At 44.8% G+C, this 27,064-nt stretch overlaps 1 protein-coding gene across 2 annotated transcripts in view; it reads right to left on the minus strand.

Moving 5' to 3' along the window:
• LOC126335234 (estradiol 17-beta-dehydrogenase 2-like) overlaps window positions 1-27,064 on the minus strand; it is a 111,770-nt gene that overhangs the window by 72,317 nt on the left and 12,389 nt on the right. For both annotated transcript variants that reach the window (XM_049998284.1, XM_049998278.1), the window contains exon 2: window positions 4,981-5,142. In XM_049998284.1, the coding sequence (XP_049854241.1) occupies window positions 4,981-5,128 (148 nt within the window). In that variant the 5' untranslated portion in view covers window positions 5,129-5,142. The remainder of the gene's footprint in view (window positions 1-4,980; window positions 5,143-27,064) is intronic.

A 27,064-nucleotide genomic window follows, 5' to 3' on the forward strand; every position in this document is an offset into this window, starting at 1 on the left:
AAAGCTACAACTTTGCACGAAGGAAGAGAACTATTAGAATCAGAGTAAAATCTGCTCCCATAATGACCGAGATCAGTAGTAAAGGTTGAGAGAGGTTACAGACCTCCACTGAAAAAATATGTGGAGTTCGTTTACACAGAGAAACAGACGTGACGTCACACGCATATGTTTAGAAATAATAGACAATTGTACGCATGGGCAGAGGCTGTAGTTTCTTAATGTTACTACTAGCTATAAGTGATGGACTGACAATGCAGAGTCATGGTGACAAGACGAAACTGTCATGCTCTCACTGGTCCTGTGCATGAGAAACCGATAGCGTTCTCTTATTTGGATTCCGAATCCTTTGGTATTCCCTCCCAATACATGCAAGTTGCAAGTCATACATATTTGGGATCGTAAAAAGCGACGTACGTAGCTCACGTATTGTCACTACTGTAGATGAAGTTACGAGAAGCTTGCTTACAGAGGATAAAAGGGCTCTGCACACATCATGGATAGTATACATCCTATTTAGATGTATTTGATAAGCTAATAATACTACTGCTCGGCATTTGTCTAATTTTTTAATTATTTTATTCACTTTTAGCCAATTCTCCGATTGTTCTCTTAGGCTGTATCAGTTATGGGACTTACACTGCTTTCGACACATGTACATTGGCTATTTTGGAGGATACTTGTCAGACACAGGAAAGAGAGGAGTCTGGGATGCTTTCAGCTCGAGTGCTGTTCATATCTCTAATCACTACGGTGAGGAAGGTTATGCTCATCATTGTTCACTTGACAAGGTCTCCCGATAGCTATATCTGCCAGCCTGCAAGATCCTGTCATGGTCCTATAGTTTTTCAATCTTTAACATTTTAATATCATGCATTATTAATTTTTAAAAAAAAAAAGCAGTTACGCTCTTGTTATAAAGCGGCTCTGGAAGATAGTTAAAAATGACGTTCCGCCATTAGTATGAGTTTTGATGTATTGAGTAACACTGTGCGTACAAGAAATTCACATCCACCCTACCCCTAGCCCTGTCCACGTCACAGTACACACACATAATAGTGTAACTACATTCACACTTGTAGTGTATAACCGAAAATGCTGCTGTTCTGCGTCTTTGCTCAGAGGTTTTTGCTACCGATACAGATAACTCAGTAAAATGTCTTTGAAATGTGCTAGGCTGGTCCCGGCGGAGGTTCGAGTCCTCCCTCGGGCATGGGTGTGTGTGTGTTTGTCCTTAGGATAATTTAGGTTGAGTAGTGTTTAGGGACTGATGACCTTAGCAGTTAAGTCCCATAAGATTTCGCACACATTTGAACACTTTGAAATGTGCTAATCTAACATTATCCCCCTGTTTTTAATTTAAATTGAATCTTCCTGGCAGATTAAAACACTGTGCCAGGTCAAGAGTGGAAATTAGGAAGTTTGCCCTCCAGGGGGAACAGCTCTACCATCTGAGCTAGCCAAGCATGACCCATAAACCATCCTCAGGACGTACTTCCACCAATAACTTGTCTCTTACCTTTCAAATTCCACATGATTTTTCCTGTGAAACTGGAAGAAAGGAGAGACATGGCTTGGCTACAGCTTGGGGGATATCTCCAGAACGTAGTTTTCGTTCCGCCCGCAAAAGGCAAACGTCCCGACATCCAGTCTCGGTCTAGTACAGTTTTAATGTGTCAGAAAGTTCATATCACTCTGCCCGCAAAAAAAAAGGCAGATGTCCCGATTTCCAGTCTCGGCCCGGCACTCAGTTTTCATCTGCCTGGAAGTTTCATATGAGCACTCGGCCGCAGAACGTAAACTTCATTCTATACTTCCGATTATTTAACGTGGAAATCGGTTACATAAACTCATGCTGCTGCCGTGCTCGAATAAAATAATACACACTCTGTGGTCAAAAGTATCCGGACACCTGGCTGAAAATGACTTTCAAGCTCGTGACGTCCTCCATCGGTAATGCTGGAATTCAATACGATGTTGGCCCACCCTGAGCCCAGACCACAGCTTTCACTCTCGCAGCCATACGTTGAATCAGGTGCGGGAAGGTTTCTTGGGGAATGGCAGCCCATTCTTCACAGGGTTCTGCACTGAGGAAAAGTATCGATGTCGGTCGGTGAGGCCTGGCACAAAGGCGTTCCAAAACATAGCAAAGGTGTTCTATAGGATTCAGGGTTCAGGATTCATGACCTGACATCACAACTCAGCTTCCGCTAGTGCCTCTCCTACTAAAGCGGATAGTTCTGGCGACAGAGCAGTTGTCCGCGAAAGACAAAGGTCCTAAGTTTCAGTCTCGGCCCGACACACAGTTTTAATCTCCCAGGAAGTTTCAAAACAGCGGAGAGAGAAAATTCATCCTGGAAAATAAATTATATCCATTTACTGTGGGCACACGTATATACAATGTACACTGACCAGCCAGAATATTACGACAACCTAGCTAACAGCCAGTGTGTCTATCTTTGGCACGGGTAACAGCGGCGACGCTTTGTGGCATGGAAGCAATAAGGCCTTGGTAGATAGCACATATGCACACACAGGCCACTTAATCCCCGTAAATTTCGGGAGGTTGGGCGATGAGGTCTGACGCCACGTTCAGTAACATCCCAGATGTGTTCGATCAGGTTCAGGTCTGGCGAGTTGGGGAGACAGCACATCAACTGGAACTCGCCACTGTGTTCTTCGAACAACTCCATCACGCTCCTGGCCTTGTCACATGGCACATTATCTTATCTAAAAATACGCTCGTCACCTGGAGAAGCTGCGCCTGAAACGGTCTCAGTTGCTGAGCAATCTGGCTTTTTTTACAACGCTGTCGTGACAAGGAGGAAGTACCAAAGTGGGAGCCTCGCTAGTTTACGACAGTCAGTTCTCGCCCTGACGAAGGTCATGGAGGTAGTAGTCGAAAGCTTGGAGTCTTATCCTGAATTGACGCGGCATGCACACCGAGAGATTTTTATTCAAGAAATACGACGCGAAAGTCTTCGTAGCCATATTACTGTGCGGTATTCCTTGGCAGTCATGATGCATTGCACGAGCTCCACTGGACACATGGATGTCCACGTGAATGTTCCCCAGCGCATAGTGGAACTTCTCTCCGCCCCACAGTACAGATGTCAAGGAGCTGTTCCGCTGGTAGACGACGGATTCGCCCACTCCCATCGGCGTAATGAAGAAGGTATCGGGATTCGTCAGACCACGCAACGCTCTGACGCTGTGCCAACTTCCAGTGCCGGTGGTCACGTGCCTGTTTCAGTCGTAGTTGCCAGTGTCGAAGTGTTAACACTGGCATATGCATGGGTCGTCGGCTGTGGGAGACTTATCATCAGGAATTTTCGGTTCACTGTGTGTCCAGACACACTTGCAGTCTGCCCATCATTAAAGTCTTATGTTAGTTTCGCCACAGTTCGTGGTCTGTCCTGTTTTACAAGTCTGCCCAGTCTACGACGTCCGGCATCTGTTACGAGGGGTAACAGCCACTCCTCGCGACGCCTCGACGTGGTTTCACCTTGGTTTCGCGATGTATTGAAGACACTCACCACAATATTCCTGGAACACCAAACCCGAGATGCCCGTGCGGAGCCTCTGGCCTTCACAATCCGCCCTCCGTCAAACTCAGTTCGGCTGCGCGCTTTCCCCATCCTACACACGAAGAGCACGCTCTCTGACACCAGATGCACCGTACTTGTATCTGACCAACACCGACTCAAATGAAGGCCTCGGCGCTTGTTCGTGACGTCACGTCAGCTAGGCACGGCGAACGATAGGTCTGTTGCAGGCATACTCATAATGGTGGTGTCTCCCTCTCTGACACAGGAAAATGTGAAACTATTGGCGGTAGTTGACCAACGCACATTGTTCTCAGAGATTTCTGCAATCAATTAATTGTGCAATTCATAATACTTCTTAACAAAAAGTGTACTCTTTAACTTAAATTTCCACCTGTTTTAAGGATTGACATGCAAAAGCAAATTCATGGTCCAGCAGCAACAGAATTCGTGCTTCTTTGCCTTATTTGTAAATCTGAGGAAGTTACACTTGTACTGGGTTGCTTTTACAAGAAACTGTGAACATATTGGTGCTCTTCTTTACGTGTCTTGGTTGACTATGGCGTGAGGAGCACTGAATGTTAATGAAATATCTTGCGATTGTACACATTGGGGGAGAGGGTGGGGGAGAGAAGAAGAGGCAAAAGAGAGATACTTGTTTTATCAAATAAAATTTTTTTGTCTTATAAAATTTATCCTTTCAGTTGTAAGAGGGGAACATTTATATTTTATAATGTGCATGTTTAAAAAAGTTTAAGCCCAGCAGTACTTTCGATGTATGAAGCTATTTTGTTGCCTGTTTGGAATTCCTTTCGTTGGAAACGACTGCAATCTAATGACTGGCAACAGCTGGACATTTACACATGTAAATTAGTTCACATTTCCAGCGACGATGTCAAACGAAAGTAAGTAAATAAATAAAAGAAACGAGTTAATTGTAAGGGGGTTGGGGTAAGTTTCGATAACAAAACGGATCTAGTAAATATAATTGCTTGAGTGTAAAATTTCCGAAGCTTGCAATGGGCCAAAGCATCTTCTCATATTGATCTACGTTTGTTTCGATGGGATTCAGTATACAGAACTATGATCTTCATTTGTAGCTTTACGATAGTAAGAAAATCTTTCATCTAAATAAAACAACAAAATCCAAAACAATACCAAGCCTTTTGTCCAAAAATAATAGGTTTATAGTGATAAGCACGCCCAGGCGTTTCTGCCTGCAACAGACCCGGCGATCGCCGTGCCTAGCTGACGTGACGTCACCAACAAGCGCCGAGGCCTTCCTTTGAGTCGGTGTTGACCTGACTGGCAGTTAACCCTCACTGGGTGATGATGCTGTCCCCTGGACTGGTTTATTTAGATGGTAGGTTCCGTGGCTATAATGTTATGTGGCGCCATAGTGTGAGAAATATTGGCGTTAGGTGTGCTGGTTGCTGACCTGTGATGAGGACGGCGCGAGAGGGCAGGCGGTCGAGCAGCTGCAGCGGCCTCAGCTTGTCCAGGGCGACGGTGGCCAGCCAGGCCACGAGCGACGCTAGCACCGCTGCGCCCACCCACTGGCACACCGCCGTCAGTGCTGCCAACATCGCTCCTCCTATTCCTGCCACAACAGGAAAAACATGGGAACACGGCCTCCGTCACAGTTTGCGGCACTCATCAGCTACACGCTGATACACGAAGCTAGACTGAGGCTAAAGGGAGAGCGTTACTCGACGAAGCGAACCGGTGACCCAACAGGGTGGCAGCACCATCGTGTTGATGCATGAGAAGCAGGGAGGGAAAGCAGTAACAGCGTACTGTCTAACGTCCTTAGCAATAGGCCGCTGTCACATGCTACTCGTCTACACGCCGATGTCTCGTAGCGCATCGATTAAACACTAAAAACCAGTTTTCTGTGTCGGAAGTTCCATGCGGATGATGCTGTAGTATACAGAGAAGTTGCAGCATTAGAAAATTACAGCGAAATGCACAAAGATCTGCAGCGGATAGGCACTTGGTGCAGGGAGTGGCAACTGACCCTTAGCATAGACAAATGTAATGCATTGCGAATACATAGAAAGAAGGATCCTTTATCGTATGATTATATGATAGTGGAACAAACACTGGTAGCAGTTACTTCTGTAAAATATCTGGTGCGGAACGATTTGAAGTGGAACGATCATATAAAATTAATTGTTGGTAAGGCGGGTACCAGGTTGAGATTGATTGGGAGAGTCCTTAGAAAATGTAGTCCATCAAAAAAGGAGGTGGCTTACGAAACACTCGTTCGACCTATATTTGAGTATTGCTCATCAGTGTGGGATCCGTACCAGGTCGGGTTGACAGAGGAGATAGAGAAGATCCAAAGAAGAGCGGCGAGTTTCGTCACAGGGTTATTTGGTACGCGTGACAGCGTTACGGAGATGTTAAGCAAACTCAAGTGGCAGACGCTGCAAGAGAGGCGCTCTGCATCGCGGTGTAGCTTGCTGTCCAGGTTTCGAGATGGTGCGTTTCTGGATGGGGTATCGAATATATTGCTTCCCCCTACTTATACTTCTCGAGGAGATCACGAATGTAAAATTAGAGAGATTCGGGCGCGCTCGGAAGCTTTCCGGCAGTCGTTCTTTCCGCGAACCATACGCGACTGGAACAGGAAAGGGAGGTAATGACAGTGGCACGTGAAGTGCCTTCCGCCACACAGCGTTGGGTGGCTTGCGGAGTATAAATGTAGATGTAGATGTGCGACTGTGCTCCTAGTACACTATCATTCACAGTTTGACGTTTGTGAAACCAGGCTTCGCTTGAATAAACTACGTGTTGCTTTCATCACAATACTTAATTTTTTTTGTAAAAATGTGATGTAACATGCCTTTCCAGAAACTACATAGTCGCGTTCGCACACATGATGACTCGTTCATTCTGGTAATTTCTAAAACGAAGTCCCATAGACATAACTTTTTTTAAGCCAGTTGTATGGAACAAGAGCTATGAACTCTAACAGTCCACGGGTGTACTGCCGGTCCATAGTGTCCAACGGGCACACTATTTCGGCGATCAGACATGTGGCCACCGTCAGTTGCGCTGACGAACTGAGAGCTCCTGAGGGCGGGTTAAATCCCCTCCCCTCGTGAGGCGTTCCCTCCGGGGTCCGCGCCCGCGCGTAAGCGGTCGGTGAGACGCTGGTGTCGGCGTCTGTGGTGGCGTCGGTGTAATTGCCTCGTCCGCCCTAGCCGCCCGTTCGTTTCCTTTGCTGAGCGTCTCTTTGATTAGACTCAATGCTAGTTCCCATTCCCTGCTGAGATTGTAGCCGCGATCTCGGTTGATGAGTCCGTCCCTGGTACGAATTTCGATAGCCTCTCTAACGACGCTGTCGCAGTATTCAGATGTCTGTGCCAGGACCCTGGTATGTTGGTACCCCATTTCGTGATTTTGGGACAAAGAGTGCTCTGCGACCGCGACTTGTTGGGGTACCGAAGTCGACTGTGCCTCTGATTTTCTCGGCAACGATCTTCGATGGTCCGCACTGCCTGTCCAATATAAGTCTTCCCACATTGACACGGAACCTGGTATATGCCGACCTTCTGCAAACCGAGATCGTCTTTGAGACTTCCCAATAATGCTCGCGTTTTATTTGGTGGGCAAAAGACAGTTCCTATTCGGTGTTTCCTCAATATTTGTCCTATTTTCTCCGATAATTCGCCAGTATACGGTATATAGGCAGTGGCTATCTCTTTATCCGTGACTTCTTTCGTCTCCACATGCTGTACTTTAGAGGTGGGGCAGAGAGTGCCTCTGATCTCCCATTCCGAGTAACTTTTTTTCCGGAAGACAGTTTTTAGGTGTTCCAGCTCTTGGGGCAGACTCTCTCCGTCAGAGATGGTGCGCGCTCTGTGCTCCAGTGTTTTTAGCACCCCATTCCTCTGCCCAGGGTGGTGGCAGCTATGCGCTTGCAAATACACGTCGGTGTGCGTTTTCGTGCTGTATACCCCGTGGCCCAGGGTATCATCCGCCCTTCTTTTGAACGTGACGTCCAGGAATTGTAATCTTCCTTCTGCTTCGATTTCCATAGTGAATTTCATGTTCGGATGTATGGAGTTCAGTTGTGTAAGGAAGTCTAGGAGCTTGTCCCCTCCACGGGGCCAGATCACGAACGTGTCATTCACATAACTTAGAAAACAAGTATGTTTCCACTTGGATGACGCCAAAGCTTCCCCCTCGAAGAAGTCCATATAAAAATTCGCGAGCACAGGCGAGAGTGGACTCCCCATTGCGACTCCTTCTGTTTGTTCATAGCGTTCTCCGTTAAAGAGAAAATACGTGGATGTCAGAACGTGCTTGAAAAGGTCGGTCGTCTCCTCGTCAAATTTCTGTGCAATAAGCTCAACTGACTCTCGAAGAGGCACCCTGGTGAATAACGAAACAACGTCAAAAGTCGCCAGGATACCTGAGTCTTTCAGCTTGAAGTTGTCGAGAGGTTTTACCAATCCACAGAATTACGAACGTGATAAGGGCATTTACCCACATAAAAGCTTAGTAATTCTGCCTGGTATTTGGCCAGCAAATACGGTGGCGGACAAGACTGGAGCTCCTCTCAAGGACGCAGATTTAGCAGAGAGTGTCGCCAAGAAATTGATACCTCAAGGACCTCTACCGCCAAGACTTTGTGGACTCCCTAAAGTCCACAAAGAGGGGGTGCCGTTACCCCCAATTGTCGGCAACATTAGGGCACCTACATGTCTGATCGCCGAAATATTGTGCCAGTTGTACACTATGGACCTGCAGTACACCCGTGGACTGTTCGAACAAGAAATACGCCGGGAGAAACTGAAGAATCACAAGAGCTATGAAGTTCACAAAAATTTGATACTATTTCAACCACTCATTATATCACATAAATTTTTGTGGCAAGTTCCTATGGCACCAATCTGCTGAGGTCATCGGTCCCTAGGCTTACACACTACTTAATATAACTTAAACTAAGTTATGCTAAGGACAACGCCCACACACCCATGCCTGAGGAGGACTCGAACCTCCGACGGAGGGGCAAGGCGAACCGTGGCAATGTGCCTTGACAACGAGGCTACCCTGGGCGGCCCTGTATTGCATACGCTACTGCATAATGATATTTTTATCCATATCGCCAATTGGATATTTACTGTGTTCACCTTGCTTTTACATGCCTGAATACCACTGCGCTCTACATCGTTCCCTGCTGCTGTAGTTTTCATACGCTCTACTTAAGTTTAACATTTTACGGTCACATTCCATCACCTTTTGCGCTTCAGTCTGGAACCGCGCGACCGCTACGGTAGCAGGTTCGAATCCTGCCTCGGGCATGGATATGTGTGATGTCCTTAGGTTAGTTAGGTTTAAGTAGTTCTAAGTTCTAGGGGACTGATGACCTCAGATGTTAAGTCCCATAGTGCTCAGAGTCATTTGAACCATTTGCACCATCACCTTTTCCATCCTTTCGTCATCGTTAATAAACTAAATGCCTTTAAAAGAAAGCCATGACGGAAGTGTTTACGCTGCGACCTAACGACGTCCACTACTTTGTACTGAAGTATGTCAGCACCTCTCAAGTGAGCAAGTTAGCTGCTACTACTGCCGTGCATATAGTTCGCTTTGTCGGTTAATGTAACGCTACAAACAGTGTCAAAGTACAACTCGGAAATCTGAGACCATTAACTGGGCACACGGCTACGGTACTTTTCACCTGATAATTTCCATCATCAGAATTGAGAAACTGTAGTACTGTGTCCACTAATAAGATGAAACTTTAATGTATATATAATCAAACAATTTTAACTCATGTAATTTACAGTTTTGATTGTGTTAATGAGTCTTGAAACCTCGAGCATGTAATCTGATAGTGATCTCTGTAAAGTTAGATGAATGTCTTTTTTTATTTTATTGACTCTGTTTGCGGCGCTCTGAAGAAAACGATTCTCAGATATCTACTTCGCGTAATTTGATCGTGTTTTTCGATTATTTAAATCTAAAAGAACCCGTTTAACTTCCACTTAACAAAAGTAGCCACGTCTGAAATTGGCAACATCAAAAGAAGATGCAACAGAAAACTCGCATACATTGATTCACAAGCAATTAAGGAAACGGCTATAATTTTGTGCAGTTATAACTGAAAGATCTAAATAAATTCGAAATTGGTAATGAGAATGCCATAATATAACCTGTTATTGAATGTAAACACAACTGTCAAATACCTTTCTACAATAGCGAGATAGCAGCTTAACTATGATTGATTGGCGCTCAGAATCTAATGGCGAACACCACAATTTACGCTGGATGCCACATACAACGATAAATAAGTAAATTCACCTGCTAATAGAATGTCCACATACATAAAATACACCCTCAAAAAGAATACGCAAAACCACATACAATAACAGCTACAATAAAATAAATGAATAAGCCAGAGAAAATAAAAAGTAGTAACTACTGTTAAGGGTGGTCTCGTCAATGTCAAGATTTTACGATATTTTCCTTTATTATAAGTAAATACTGAGGAATATTAGTTGCAAAAGACAAAAGAAATTACAACTCAAATAGTTTGAAACGCACTGAGTCTTTATAGGGGAGAGCGCTTGGTGTTGAAGCTTATTTGTTTATAGACGTTGCGTCATGACGTCAGCGGCAGTTTCTTGGTGCTGGCGACGAAATTATTATGGCTCCATTAGTAATGCAATTGCTGTGGATACTTGATAACCATAGGCTCCACCATGCCATAATATCATGCTCCTTTGGTTTTCTGTGGGGACAGAAAGATATAACAACAATCAGTATTGTCGTAGCCTCGCTGGAAAAAAACCAGAGTTCCAAGCGCTCATAGAAAGTACTGAATCTCAAATCGTTATAAGTACTGAAATCTGGCTAAACCCGGAAATAACTTCAGCCGAATTTTTTACAAAGAACCTAACCGTGTTAAGAAACGATAAATTAAATACAGTTGGTGGTAGAATGTTTATTGCTGTACTAAGTAGTGTATCTTGTAGTGATATTGTATAGTTGCTGTGAGTTAGTATTGGCAGAGGTTATACTCGACAATCTGAATAAACTAACAATGGGTTCCTTTTATCGATCCCCCGACTCAGATGATTCGGTTAATGAACAGTTCAAAGAAAACTTTAGTGTCGTTTTAAATAGATATCCCACTCACAGTTAGTGGTGACTTCAATCTACCCTCCATATGTTATTGAAAATACATGTCTAAAGTCGGTTGCATGCATAGGACGTCGTTAGGAACCGTACTCAATGCCTTCTCAGAAAATTATTTTTAACGATCAATTCAGGAACCTACTTGAAGTTTAAATGGTTGCGAAAAAATACTTGAGGTCTTGGTAACAAATAGTCCGGACCAAGTAAGGAGCATCGTGACAGATACAGGGATTTGTGACCACAAGGTTGTTGTAGCTAGGCTGAATACGTTAACATCCAAACCCACCAAAAATAATCGCAAAATACACATATTTAAAAAAGCAGATAAAAATTCGCATAACACCTTCCTAAGAGACTGTCTCTATTACTCCCAAACTGACTGTATAAGCGTAGACTAAATGTAATTTAGATTCAAGGAAATAGTATGGACGGCATTTGAAATATATGTGCCACACAAATCAATATGAGATGGTTCTGATTCAAATGGTTCCAATGGCTCTGAGCACTATGGGACTTAACTTCTGAGGTCATCAGTCCCCTAGATCTTAGGACTACTTAAACCTAACAAATCTAAGGACATCACACACATCCATGCCCGAGAGAGGATTCGAACCTGCGACCGTAGCGGTAGCGCGGTTCCAGAATGTAGCGCCTAGAACCGCTCGGTCACAACTGCCGGCTGGTTCTGATTCCCCACGTTAGAACACTATAGAAGAAGCACTGAATAAAGCATGTCAAATTTAAAATAACGCAAAATCCCCAAGATTGGTGAAGTTTTGCAGAAGCTCGTAATGTAGCGCGAACTTCAGTGCGAGATGATTTTAACACATTCCACAACTTTTCGAAGCCCGGAAGAAAATCCAAAGAAATTGAGGTTGTACGTAAAGTATACCAGAGAAAAGACACAATCCGTATCTCCACTGTGCGATAACAATTACGATGTTACTGACAACAGTGCCACTGAAGCAGAGTTACTAAATGAATGTAAACGTAGGCTTCCGCGGCCTTTATAACAGTCCATAAAATTCTCCTGGGTTTGTGACCGTATTGCCAACTATAAAATTTCGACGTCTCGGCGGCAACTGCAAGACGCTTTCCTCAGGGTGTATTGCTAACTGCTGAATGGGCGCTTGTTTATATAATATTGAGAAGTGCTGTCATTGGATATGAGAGTGAGGAGGAAAGGTATTAGATGTTCTTTTATTGGTCTTTGCATGGCGTCTTGTCATTGGCGGAAATTGGCGTTTTCCATTGGACGTACCTTTATGGCTTGCCATTGGTGGATGTCGGCGAATAGGGTATTGAGCGGCGACTGCAGCGTAGCGCTGTTTACTATCTGCCTAGTATCGGCTAGGGCGCGTCAGTGCTCTGTGTACCCTGCACCCCTGTGGCCTACCGCACGCCTTTTGCTTGGCGAGAGCTGTCCTTCCGCACAGCTGTCAGCCAAGACGCTGGAAGTCGGTACCCATCTTCTCTATTCAAGTTGTCGGGTCGCTTGGCTATTTCTATAGCCTCTCTATTCTTCCTCCTCAAACTAAACGGCTGTTTCGCCAGTACGCGGGCCTCTCGTAATTCGATCTTCATCCTGCACTGTTCCTGGTGTTCTGCCATTGCTGATTTGTTGTATTGTCTGAGACGGATATATGTCTCGTGTTCAGATAACCTTGTGCTTGAATGAGATTTTCACTCTGCAGCGGAGTGTGCGCTGATATGAAGCTTCCTGGCAGATTAAAACTGTGTGCCCGACCGAGACTCGAACTCGGGACCTTTGCCTTTCGCGGGCAAGTGCTCTACCATCTGAGCTACCGAAGCACGACTCACGCCCGGTACTCACAGCTTTACTTCTGCCAGTATCCGTCTCCTACCTTCCAAACAACCTTGTGCTTGTTGGACGCCCAGTCTGAAATAGGCTACATATACCAGTGCACATTCGCACCCGATTTCATAAACTCCGACTGCATGAAACTTGTTAATTGTATCTTTCGTCGAGACCAGAAAGTCTTTTACTTCGTTGTTGCTACGAAAATACCTCCACGACGGAGAATTTTGCCCTGACGTTCAGTGACGCCTTGTACGTATGGAAGCAGGACGGTGTCCCGTGCTTCATTCTGCATTTCCCTGCAACATCTTTATTGGGAACTTTAAAAATGTTCCCTTACAGAGAGAGCCAGTCACTGATTTCTAAGCGGCCTTAGATTTCGCAGATGGCCAGCAAGTGTTAAGTGAGCTGACCTAGCACCACTCAACTGAGGGATGTTGAAATGGTTGCCACCACACCAGCGCCTAGGAATCAATGAGTGGCTATCTCTGCAATGGTAAATTTTTGAGGTGCTCAACAAAGATGGACAAGCGGTATAGAAGGTGTTGCCAAACGGGGCTTCACGTGTACGTCTGCATCTACATCTACACGATTACCCTCTACCAGAGGGTTCATCAAACCACCTTCAAGCTATTTCTGTGCCATTCCACTCTCGAAAAGCGCATGGAATAAAGGAACACTTAAATATTTCTGTGCGAGTTCTGACTCATCTTGTTTTATTCCGATGATCACTGTTCTCTATGTAGATGGGCGCCAACATAGTATTTTCGCATTCGGAGAAAACAGCTGGTGATTGAAGTTTCATGAGAAGATACTGCTGCAACGAAAAACGGATATTAGTGAGTGTCACCTCAGTTCGTAACATATCTGTGGCACTTTCTTTCCTGTTTGGTGACAGTACAAAACGAGGTGCCCTTTTTTTAAACATTTTCGGCGTCCTTTGTCAGCCCTATCTGATTGGTATCCTATACCTCAAAGCAGTACTCCAGAAGTGGACGGACAACGCAGTGTAGGCAGTCTCTTTAGTAGACACATTGCTTTTCCTAGATGCTCTGCCATTGGTTCACTCTCCCCACAACATTATCTATGTTACTCGTAATTGTAATCTACATCTACAAATACTTCCACATATCTACTCCGCAAGCCACCCAACGGTGTGTGGCGGAGGGCACTTTACGTGCCACTGTCATTGCCTCCCTTTCCTGTTCCAGTCGCGTATGGTTCGCGGGAAGAACGACTGTCTGAAAGCCTCCGTGCGCGCTCTAATTTCTCTAATTTTACATTCGTGATGTCCTCGGGAGGTATAAGTAGGGGGAAGCAATATATTCGATACCTCATCCAGAAACGCACCATTTCGAAACCTGGCGAGCAAGCTACACCGCGATGCAAGAGCGCCTCTCTTGCAGAGTCTGCCACTTGAGTTTGTTAAACATCTCCGTAACGCTATCACGGTTAGCAAATAACCCTGTGACGAAACGCGCCGCTCTTCTTTGGATCTCTGTCTCTTCCGTCAACCCGATCTGGTACGGATCCCACACCGATGAGCAATACTCAAGTATAGGCTGAACGAGTGTTTTGCAAGCCACTTCCTTTGTTGATGGACTACATTTACTAAGGACTCTCCCAATGAATCTCAACCTGGTACCCGCCTTACCAACAATTAATTTCATATTATCATTCCACTTCAAATCGTTCCGCACGCATACTCCCAGATATTTTAAAGAAGTAACTGCTACCAGTGTTTGTTCCGCTATCATATAATCATACAATAAAGGATCCTTCTTTCTATGTATTCGCAGTACATTACATTTGTCTATGTTAAGGGTCAGTTGCCACTCCCTGCACCAAGTGCCTATCCGCTGCAGATCTTCCTGCATTTCGCTACAATTTTCTAATGCTGCAACTTCTCTGTATACTACAGCATCATCCGCGAAAAGCCGCATGGAACTTCCGACACAATCTACTATTATATTGTGAAAAGCAATGGTCCCATAACACTCCCCTGTGGCACGCCAGAGGTCACTTTAACGTCTGTGGACGTCTCTCCATTGATAACAACATGCTGTGTTCTGTTTGATAAAAACTCTTCAATCCAGCCACACAGCTGGTCTGATATTCCGTAGGCTCTTACTTTGTTTATCAGGCGACAGTGGGGAATTGTATCGAACGCCTTCCGGAAGTCAAGAAAAATAGCATCTACCTTGGAGCCTGTATCTAATATTTTCTGGGTCTCATGAACAAATAAACCGAGTTGGGTCTCACACGATCGCTGTTTCCGGAATCCATGTTGATTCCTACAGAGTAGATTCTGGGTTTCCAAAAACGACGATACTCGAGCAAAAATCATGTTCTAAAATTCTACAACAGATCGACGTCAGAGATATAGGTCTATAGTTTGAGCATCTGCTCGACGACCCTTCTTGAAGATTGGGACTACCTGTGCTCTTTTCCAATCATTTGGAACCTTCCGTTCCTCTAGAGACTTGCGGTACACGGCTGTTAGAAGGGGGGCAAGTTCTTTCGCGTCGTCTGCGTAGAATCGAATTGGTATCCCGTCAGGTCCAGTGGACTTTCCTCTGTTCAATGATTCCAGTTGCTTTTCTATTCCTCGGACACTTATTTAGATTTCAGCCATTTTTTCGTTTGTGCGAGGATTTAGAGAAGGAACTATTGTGCGGTCTTCCTCTGTGAAGCAGCTTTGGAAAAAGGTGTTTAGTATTTCAGCTTTACGCGTGTCATCCTCTGTTTCAATGCCATCATCATCCCGGAGTGTCTGGATATGCTGTTTCGAGCCACTTACAGATTTAACGTAGGACCAGAACTTCCTAGGATTTTCTGTCAATTCGGTACATAGAATTTTACTTTCGAATTCACTGAACGCTTCACGCATAGCCCTCTTTTCGTTAACTTTGACATCGTTTAGCTTCTGTTTGTCTGAGAGGTTTTGGCTGCGTTTAAACTTGGAGTGAAGCTCTCTTTGCTTTCGCAGTAGTTTCCTAACTTTCTTGTTGTACCACGGTGGGTTTTTCCCGTCCCTCACAGTTTTACTCTGCACGTACCTGTCTAAAACGCATTTTACGATTGCCTTGAACTTTTTCCATAAACACTCAACATTGTCAGTGTCGCAACAGAAATTTTCGTTTTTATCTGTTAGGTAGCCTGAAATCTGCGTTCTATTACTCTTGCTAAACAGATAAACCTTCCTCCGTTTTTTATATTCCTATTAAATTCCATATTCAGGGATGCTGCAACGGCCTTGTGATCACTGATTCCCTGTTCTGCACATACAGAGTCGAAAAGTTCGGGTCTGTTTGTTATCAGTAGGTCCAAGATGTTATCTCCACGAGTCGGTTCTCTGTTTAATTGCTCGAGGTAATTTTCGGATAGTGCACTCAGTATAATGTCACTCGATGCTCTGTCCCTACCACCCGTCCTAAACATCTGAGTGTCCCAGTCTATATCTGGTAAATTGAAATCTCCACCTAAGACTATAACATGCTGAGAAAATTTGTGTGAAATGTATTCCAAATTTTTTCTCAGTTGTCCTGCCACTAATGCTGCTGAGTCGGGAGGTCGGTAAAAGGAGCCAATTATTAACCCAGCTCGGTTGTTGAGTGCAACCTCCACCCATAATAATTCACAGGAACTATCCACTTCTACTTCACTACAGGATAAACTACTACTAACAGCGACGTACACTCCACCACTGGTTGTATGCAATCTATCCTTTCTGTACACAGTCTGTACCGTTGTAAAAATTTCGACAGAATTTATCTCTGGCTTCAGCCAGCTTTCTGTACCTATAACGATTTCAGCTTCGGTGCTTTCTATCAGCACTTGAAGTTCCGGTACTTTACCAAAGCAGCTTTGACAGTTTACAATTACAATACCGATTGCTGCTCGGTCCCCGCATGTCCTGACTTTGCCCCGCACCTGTTGAGGCTGTTGCCCTTTCTGTACGTGCCCGAGCCCATCTAACCTAAAAAACTGCCCAGTCCACGCCACACAACCCCTACTACTCGTGTAGCCGCTTGCTGCGTGTAGTGGACTCCTGACCTGTCCAGCGGAACCCGAAACCCCACCACCCTATGGTGCAAGTCGAGGAATCTGCAGCCCACACGGTCGCAGAACCGTCTCAGCCTCTGATTCAGACCCTCCACTCGGCTCTGTACCAAAGGTCCACAGTCAGTCCTGTCGACGATGCTGCAGATGGAGAGCTCTGCTTTCATCCCGCTAGCGAGACTGGCAGTTTTCACCAAATCAGATAGCCGCCGGAAGCCAGAGAGGATTTCCTCCGATCCATAGCGACACACATCATTGGTGCCGACATGAGCGACCACCTGCAGATGGGTTCACACTGTACCCATCATGGCATCCAGAAGGACCCTTTCCACATCTGGAATGACTCCCCCCGGTATGCACACAGAGTGCACATTTGTTTTCTTCCCCTCTCTTGCTGCCATATCCCTAAAGAGCTCCATTACGCGCCTAACGTTGGAGCTCCCAACTACCAGTAAGCCCACCCTCTGCAACCGCCCGGATCTTGCAGACTGAGGGGCAACCTCTGCAACAGGACAAGCAGCCATGTCAAGCCGAAGATCAATATCAGCCTGAGACAGAGCCTGAAACCGGTTCGTCAGACAAACTGGAGAGGCCTTCCGTTCAGCCCTCCGGAATGTCTTTCGCCCCCTGCCACACCTTGAGACGACCTCCCACTCTACCACAGCTGAGGGATCAGCCTCAATGTGGGCAGTATCCCGGGCAACCACAGTCGTAGTCCGATCGGGGGATGCGTGGGACGAGCTGACCGTCTCCGACAAACCCCCATCCGGACCCCCACAGTGATGCCCATTGGCAAGAGCCTCAAGCTGTGTGACTGAGGCCAACACTGCCTGAAGCTGGAAGCGAAGTATCAAAACATGGATCTGGGCACTATGGGACTCAACTGCTGTGGTCATCAGTCCCCTAGAACTTAGAACTACTTAAACCTAAGGACATCACACACAGCCATGCCCGAGGCAGGATTCGAACCTGCGACTGTAACAGTCTCACAGTTCCGGACTGTGCGCCTAGAACCGCGAGACCACCGCGGCCGGCAAGCGAAGTATCCCGAAGTATTTAGTAGAATTCACAGCCTTTAGATTTGTTTGATTTATCAAGTAACCGAAATACTGTAAACGGATACCTTTCAGTACTCTTATGGATTGCTTAACACTTTTCGTTATTTAGAGTCACTCGCCACTTTTCGCACTGTACAACTATCGCGACTAAATCACTTTGCAATTGTTTTTGTCCATCTGGTGACTCAACAAGACGGCAAACGACAGCATCATCTGCAAACAATCTATGACGGCTGCCGGAGGACCTATACCACTTTGTAGGGAAACGTCCAAAGCTCGTGGTCTTGCGGTCGCGTTCTGGCTTCCCAACCACGCAGACTCGGATTCGATTCCCACCGGGGTTTCTCTGCTATTCACAATGAAGTGCCTGGCAGAGGGTTCAATGAACCACCTTCAAGCTGTCTCTCTACAGTTCCACTCTCGAACGGCATGAGGGGAAAAACGAGCACTTAACTTTTTCTGTGCGAGCCCTGATTTCTTTTATTATACCGTCATGATCATTTCTCCCTATGTAGGTGGGTGCCAACATAATGTTTTCGCAACCGGAGGAGAAAAATGGTGATTGAAATTTCATGAGAAGTTCCCGTCGCAACGAAACAGTCTTTGTTTTAATGATTGCCACTCCAATTCACGTATCATGTCTGTGACACTGTCTCCCCTACTTCGCGATAATACAGAGCGAGCTGCCCTTCTTTGTACTTTATCGATGTCATCTGTCAGTCCCACCTGATAAGGATCTCACACCGCACAGCAATACTCCAGAATAGGGCGGACAAGCGTGGTGTAAGCAGTCTCTTTTGTAGACCTTCTAAGTGTTCTGGCAATGAATCGCAGAATTTGGTTTCCTCTAGCCACAAAATTATCGTTTCAATTTAAGTTATTTGTAATTGTAATCCGTAAGTATTTAGCTGAATTGAGAGCCTTCAGATTTGTGTGTCTTATAGCGTAATCGAAATTTATCCTATTTCTTTTAGTACTCATGTGAATAACTTCACACTTTTCCTCATTCAGGGTCAATTGCTACTTTTCGCACCATACAGTTATCTTATGTAAATCATTTTGCCAGTCGTTTTGGTTACCTGATGACTTTACAAGTTGGAAAACGACAACATCATCTGCAAACAATTTAAAATGGCTACTCAGATTGTCTCTTATGCCGTTAATATAGATCAGGGACAATATGAGCCTATAACACTTCCTTGGGGATCTCCAGATTTTACTTCTATTTTGCTCGATGACTTTCCGTCTATTACTACGAACTGTGACCTTTCTGACAGCAAATCACGAATCCAGTCCCACAATACTTCGAAGGCAAACAGTTTGGTTAGAAGACGCTTGTGAGGAACGGTGTCGAAAGCCTTCTGGAAGTCAGGGATTTTCACCTGCCTCTAGATGCATCATTCATCATCAATCATGAAAGTGGTAAGACTGGACTGAGCAAATCTGGGAATTTGTACGGGCGCTGTTAACCGTGCAGTTGAGCGTCCGACAAACCAAACATCATCATCATTTTTGGGGAGCGTCAGACATTACTTCTGTTTTCCTCAATAGCTTTCGTCGATTATTACGAACTGTGACTTTTCTGGCAGGAAACCACGAATCCCAGTCCCAAATCCTGCTGAAATGAACATTGGTAATAGGGGTCTGTCATTCAGGGGATTACCCATTTTTTTCGCATTGTCCACACGTGGCTGTTTGAAGCGTCGCTTATCCAGAAAGTGACGTCACTAGACGCCTCGCTTTCGCACTACTTCAAAGGAAGGTTGTAAGCACCGTTGAGTCAAATTTCGAACTTCTGCGTCACAATGCGAGATACCTACGGGATTTCAAATAAGTTATGCTGAGTCTTACCGGCAAGACTCAGCACAACGAGAAGCACCTCCGAACATGTTCAACGTAGCCTTGGACGACGCGTCAAGGATTGAAGAGTTCCATGGAACACGGCCATACAACCTGGAAAAAATTACCAGCAGCTGAAACATCCTGTCCTGAAAGCCTTCATTGTATGATGCAATGTATTGTTTCGATGAGCAATAAAAAGGACGGAATTGATGTTTATGTTGATCTCTATTCCCATTTTCTGTACAGGTTCTGGAACTCTCGGAACCGAGGTGAGGCAAAACTTTCTTTGATGTGTGTAGAGAGGCGCCAACACTGGAAGAGGTGCTGTGCTGGCATAAACTGGCCAGCACACCATGCTGCATAGAGGTCACAAGAAAGTCAATCGAGGCCAATGACAGACTCGCTGGAAACGCGCCGCCGACACCTTCTCGGCTGCAAGTATTTAGGATCGCCGTTGTGGACCGGAGAGCCAGATAATTCGTTCGACTTAGAGTTTGTACGCCGTGTGAGTTCCAGCATGTCTCTGAGATGGAGCCGCAGTCACAGACTTAGAATCAGGCAGCACATAGCGAACATAACATTGTTCATAGTGGACTTTGTACTTCAACAGCAGTGAGGCTAAAGCGGCCTATATAGGAGAGCTTATACCGAAGCACATGGAAGCTTAAGTAGCTTTTCATTTATGAATAAAGAAGCCATTTATTAATTGTGTGCAGTTTGTGTTATAGAACGAGGATACCGGCCAGTGACCAACATCCTCTCCTTGCTTCCCATACTACAGCTCTTCAGAGACGAGATGATATAAAAGCAGTTAGCGAGCATTCAGCAGGCGCCGTTATCGTTTTTGTTGACACGCAAGCGCCGGTGGCAGGTAGGTCTTTTTTAAGTAGTTCCCTTATAAATAAATAAGAAGACGTAAGCAGGACATCCCAGGTTCGAGTACCATCCGGCACACGTTTTCACTCATCGCCACTGATTCCACATGAAGTCCCAATGCAGCTGATATTATTAGTTCCTTTCCTTTCCTTTCTCCCCCTCCATCTTCAATTCAAATAATCTGATTTTGCCTGATCAACGTTTTGTAAGTTAGTTCTTGGAAAGAGCATATCTCAAGACGAGGCTGTATTTGAAAGATTACAGATAGTAGATGTAATCTGGATTGTCACTTTATTGTATGTACTATGTTTTGTTTTCATTAAATGGAGATGAGTCTTTTGCGAAAAATATGTTTGAAGAAAGTTAGTTTTTCTAATGCCAATGGCGAGGTAATCGTATTTGACTGTCGCAGTACCAAGTTGGGGGAAAAAGCACTCCGTCATCAAGCCACAAGTGCCCCTTGGATCCATCCGACCGCCGTGTCATCTTCAGCTGAGGATGCAGATAGAAGGGCCGTGTGGACAGCGCACCGCTCTCCCAGTCGTTATGATGCTTTTCCAGGATCAGAGCCGCTACTATTAGGTCGAGTAGCTCCTCAATTGGCATCACGAGGCTGAATGCACCCAGAAAAATGGGAACAGCGCATGGCGGCCCCGATGGTCACCCATCCAATTGCCGGCCACGCCCGACGGCGCTTATCTTCGGTGATATGACGGGATCCGGTGTACCCACTGCGAGAAGGCCACTGCGCAAGTTGGGGGAGGGGGTGCGCTGTAACTTTATGCACACCTTTCGAAAATTTCGTAATCTGCTTTGGTATTTTATATTTTAAAATTTCGTAATATTTTTGGTTTGTTATATCAGTTTCCGTACCTGTTTTGAGTGTTTCAGTAAAACTTGACCCAAATATTTACGTTTCAGTAGGGAATGTGACTTTTCACAACAAATATCATATTCATATTTTCAAGTTCACGATACTTCTTACACATCTTTAATGCTTTAAAATGCATGTAGTGGACGAAATCAACGACAATTAGGTAAATTTGTGTTTTCTTTATTATTTATTGTGGATACAAAAGTAACCCATCCCACTTCTTTGGTATTACAATATGGAAAATATGTTGGTATTGTTAGTGTTAATATTGGACAACAAAGAAAAAAAACTGTAGTTGAATTTAAATAACGGAAGTCATTCAGGATGATTGCAAGAGATGATTAGTTTTTCTATTGTATTCTCGTTTTACTCAGTTAATTTTCATAAAGTGGTGAATACCCGTTAGTCTTGGACAGAGAGTTAATTTTGATTAGTGGGCCATTGATTGAAACAGTGCACAGTTAGAAGCTCCAGAGGGAAGTAAAGGCGGCCGTGGTGGCCGAGCGGTTCTAGGCGCTACCTACGGTCGCAGGTTCGAATCCTGCCTCGGGCATGGATGTGTGTGATGTCCTTAGGTTAGTTAGGTTTAAGTAGTTCTAAGTTCTAGGGGACTGATGACCTCAGAAGTTAAGTTCCATAGTTCTCAGAGCCATTTGAACAATTTGAACCAGCGAAGTAAATTTTGACTACAAATGTTCCTAGTTGGCTTTCTACTTTTCATTTCTCCTTACACCACGAACAGCTGCATTTGTTTTTCTTTTGGATTACAATACCATGGTACAGAGCTTATCTTATCGCCGTGTTTGGCTCCGCTGGGCTATAGGCCGTAATTGAGTAGTTTCCGCCCCCCTTCCAAGCCGCTGTTGTTAGCTGACTCAGCGAGGCAAACGCTTTGGGGTCAGCTTCACTGCGTACCCAGTGCATTAATAACAATAGGTACCACGCCCCATTACTTTCTTCTGCCTTCGAAAACCTTTTTATTGAGATCTCCCCGTCGAATAGTTACTGGGAGAGAAGCAGTGTATGACGTCCCATGGCCAAGTTTATGAGAACTATAAATTATTATACGTTTTTCCACGATATTAAGCAATTATATTTGTCATATGTAGAAGAAACTGTGCTGAAAGTCAAGGAAGAATGCGATTATAAACACAAACTTATCTGTAACATAGGTATTATTATTAGCATCTTTGTTCTTTTTCATATCGGCGTGAAACAAAAAGCGCCAGACTCTGTGTTGCTCTGTCTTGCTCTGATAGGACGCCATTATGCGGAGTCTACATAATACGATGTATACATGTTTTATTATTTGAGCAGTGAGCTCCAATAATAGCCTAAGGTATTGGCGTTGTTAATTTTAACTATAACCTGCACCATATATCCCGTTTACTTATCCTAGCATTTTTAGAAGAATGTCAGACGCCGCACCGGCAGCAAGTTGAACATCGCTGGACGGCGACAATTTCAAATTATCGTAGTTATAATCCCGTTCTTTTCACAGGTTGATATTATTTCTTTCATTTATGATCGATAGGAAACTGATATTTTCAAAGTACTTAACGGTTTATTCAGACGATTTATGTTACATAAAATAGAACACAGACTTGGCCTGCACTAAGACGAAATTAAATCACACATAGGTCCTTACGTAGTAGAAATGGTGAAATAATATTTTGTGTGTGTATATAGCCTATAATGATTAACTGTTTTTGAGCCCGGATTCGTCTAACTTCAGTAATCATACAGAATCTCACGCTACATTTTTGTATGAGTAAAATCTAAGAACGATCCGTGTCTTCGCATAGCTTTGCAGTGAAACCAAAATTAGATAAAATAATAAAATCCCACATTCACATTCCATTCAACAATACACATATTAATAAGTTGTATATATAAATATCACAAATGAGGATGACTCCAGAATTCGACATACAGCAAGAGGAGATTATGTGACGACACAAGAAAACAGAGATGTATGACTACTGCTGCTAATCGCGTCTTACATCGTCTTGCTTTTGTTTACAGTGGCACGACTCGGTAAAGGTGAAGACTGTCAAATATTTGCTTCACACATACTTCGGTATATAAATTGAAATCAGGGCAACAGTAAAGTAGTTTTATAGCTGAAATGGAACGAATGTTACACACCTCTTCCCTTCCCCTCCCTTCTTTTCCTTTCGAAAAAAAGAAGAATAATAATGGGGAAAATAAAAGTAAATTCTGATGACTAAAATTAAGGTGGCAAATCCTTCAGTGTAAATAATGGTCTGCCAAGAAAAACGACTGTTAAACCACTACTGTGAAGATGTCATACCGCCAGCCATTATTCTTTCGCAATATGCCATCCGGTTAAATATTTGTGTCTCGCTCTGTTGTTAGTTGATCATAACCTGTTATAGTTTATGGATGGAATAGAAATATCCTTAAGTATTTGTATCTGTAAGATATTTGTATAGACATGTAGCGGGATGTAGAAATATAGTGACACGCACAGAGGGTAGCACATATGTGCCGAAACACATCTGACCTAATATTTTAAGGAAAAGAAAGCATGATTAAATTGTAATTATAAAATGATTAACTTCATTTCTTAATAATTATGCAATCCCCTAGCTTTATTCATTTTGATTTAGTGGAGTATATATAGCCTCAGAATATCAATACGACAATATTCTTAAAATAACATTGAAGGTACATACGTGTGAGGCTGGCGTATTACGTACTCGTATTACTATTTTTGACGTAGAAGTATTCACGAACGGTATTTCAAAGCACACTGGGCCTCTCCCCAATCCGACAAATAGCAGCGCATTGGTTGTCACTGCGCAATACACTACATTGCTCTCGGACGCTAGGCGGCTGCATTGGGGGAGGACGAAGGCAAACAATTGGCGCACACGAAAGTTTAAAATCTGTTCTTTGAGAAAGCCTTAACCGCGTACTATTACATTTATGTCCCAAATTTTCGCGCGGGGGGTACATTGCTGGGGCTGACATCTTTCAAGTGTGGTTTTTCTTTGCTTAAAATAAAGTGTCAGGTTAGTAATGTTTCCTTGTGAATAGCCACACGAGATGAAGACAGAGCTGTAAAATGTCGAGTGATGTACACTGTCGGCCGAAAAAAAAAAATGGTTCAAATGGTTCAAGTGGTTCAAATGGCTCTGAGCGCTATGGGATTTAACATCTGAGGTCATCTGTCCCCTGGAACTTAGAACTACTTAAACCTAATTAACCTAAGGACATCCCACACATCCATGCCCGAGGCAGGATTCCAACCTGTGACCGCAGCAGTCGCGCGGTTCCCGACTGAAGCGCCTAGAACCGCTCGGCCAGAGCGGCCGGCCCGTCGAAAAAGTACCAAAAAATTTTATTACTAGTGTATAAGCGACCTATGTGCAGTAACTACAGAGGCAGAACGAACTAACACCGGTAAGCAACAAATGTGCATTCGACCAGTCAGTTGTCAGCCAGTAGTATTAAGTTGTGAACGTGTGGCCGTATTCTGTCAGAGTTGTTGTGTCAAAATCGCAATGAAGCAATGTCTCTGAATCAAGTTTTAAATATATTCTCTAGAACGTTTCTAGGAACAGAACAAAATGTGCGGAATGTTCGTGCCGAGCATTCTGACTGCCGAACAAAGACAACGACGCGTGGTAGGCTGCTGTGGCTTGAATGAAATCCAAAACGTGGACAATTCTTTTCTGGGAAAAGATATCATGTGTGACGCTACAGGATTTTGTCGACACAACCTCACCACAAAACGACAAATTACAGAATTTTACATTGAGGGTCAACGCTTTGACCGACACTGATGCCAATGTGAGGCAAGAAAAGTTCAAATGGCTCTGAGCACTATGAGACTTAACTTCTGAGGTCATTAGTCCCCTAGAACTTAGAACTACTTAAAACTAACCAACCTAAGGACATCACACACATCCACGCCCAAGGCAGGATTCTAACCTGCGACCGTAGCGGTCGCGCGGTTCCGGACTGTAGCGCCTAGAACCGCTCGGCCGCCCCGGCCGGCTGTGAGCCAAGAGTTGAACAACATCCTAAAGAACGACTTCTAAGCTCATCGGAAATGCAGTCTTAAACTTTCTCTGTTTTGTATTAATTCGCTTTTTTGACTGGTGAATTCTGAGAAGTCTTCATTTAGATTACCGCAAGTAGAATAGTAACACTGCAGGGGATTCCTGCTCCATTGTCACTTACCTCATTACCGCTTTGCCCCGTCAGTGCCACTGTTGTCAGAGCTGGGGGGCCTTGACCACTGATTAAAGTTTTTCAAAAAAATTGTTCAAATGGCTCTGAGCAGCATGGGACTTAACATGGTCATCAGTCGCCTAGAACTTAGAACTACCTAAACCTAACTAACCTAAGGACAGCACACAACACCCAGTCATCACGAGGCAGAGAAAATTCCTGACTCAGCCGGGAATCGAACCCGGGAACCCGGGCGTAGGAAGCGAGAACGCTACCGCACGACCACGAGCTGCAGACAAAGTTTTTCACTCTTGTTCCTCTGGCACTACAGTTTGGCTTCACGTTGTAGTGGATGGGTGCCAGGAGGTGCTGTATTAGAACTCGGCGAGAGCTTTCCAAGTCATTTATTGCTTTTTAGCTACCCTCGTTTCTCTTGGTCTGCGAACAGGGCCCCACAATGCTGAGGAAGCACACCAGCGGCCTGTGAAATGCAATGCTGTGTCGAGCTGGCCTTGTACGCCAGTGGAGTTACAGAGTCGTCAGGATGCCGGGAGTTGGCTCAGCGATCTGCGTCCCTGCCGATTCAGCGCCGCTCAGTGTGAAATGCAGGCGGCCAGCTGTGTTTCTTTTGGCCGGCGTGGCCTGGATCGTGGCGACGACAAGCGCCCGTGATCTGGCGTCAGAATCGGCGGCCCTCGCTCCGGGATGCCTCTGGCGTGTGTTGGAAGCCAGGATGACTGCCTGCGTTAGCGAGCTGCGGAGTGTCTGGCCGCTGGCTGCCTGGTTTCGGATCTCGCGTCGGGCTCAGAGAGTCGAACCAATGACCTGCCGTGGACTGAAATGCTGGCGCCTCATCTGCTGCCGTGTGTAACTGGTGGTTTGACACGCCCCGCCGTCGAGGAGAAGTCACACTACAATGAATCTCGTTAGAAAACGACACCTATTTATACTCGGCTGTGCGCCTCTGTTTTGCTAACGCGGTGCTTTGTGTCACGTACACATAACACTTAGGTTGGCCAGTGCCGCTCTTTTTCCTGTGACTTGCGCCATGGAAACTGCTGTTTGTGCCCTCTCTGGCAGTTCTAGCCCCTGTGGCCTCTCCTTCGCAACTGCTGGTATACATAACTCACTGCAATCTGGCCCACACGTGGCTGTAACTTGTGCTCAGTATATCGTACAAAACTAACTTTCTCTATCCTAAACGGTGGTACCGCTACAACGTTTAATATATGGACAGAAGCACGTTAACTGGCAACATGACTTTCCTTTGTAGCTGTCAGAAATCGGCAACTTTTTCCACCACTTCTTTCTGCAAGGCTGATGATTTTAGGTGATTATGTTTTATATTTTATAAGAAAATGGGCAGCAGCAAGGTTGCAGATCAGACACAGGAAAGGTGACACAGAGACTGCTGGAACAAAGGGGCAGTTGCGGGCGGTCGTTAATGAATAGTTCACGTAGTGAACGACCGTCCGGAACGAAGTACAGAACACAGCACAGGTTGTCGCACAGCGTGGTCAATCCGTCCAATGAGTAGTTCAATTCACGAACAATAAACAAAAAAACGTGAACTATAACTATCCGCTTACCGAGATAATTGAGGTTTCATGGAATGCTGGAGAGTGCCCTAGCC

Source organism: Schistocerca gregaria, chromosome 1 (genome assembly GCF_023897955.1).
Source record: "Schistocerca gregaria isolate iqSchGreg1 chromosome 1, iqSchGreg1.2, whole genome shotgun sequence".
Classification (NCBI taxonomy): Eukaryota; Metazoa; Arthropoda; class Insecta; order Orthoptera; family Acrididae; genus Schistocerca; species Schistocerca gregaria.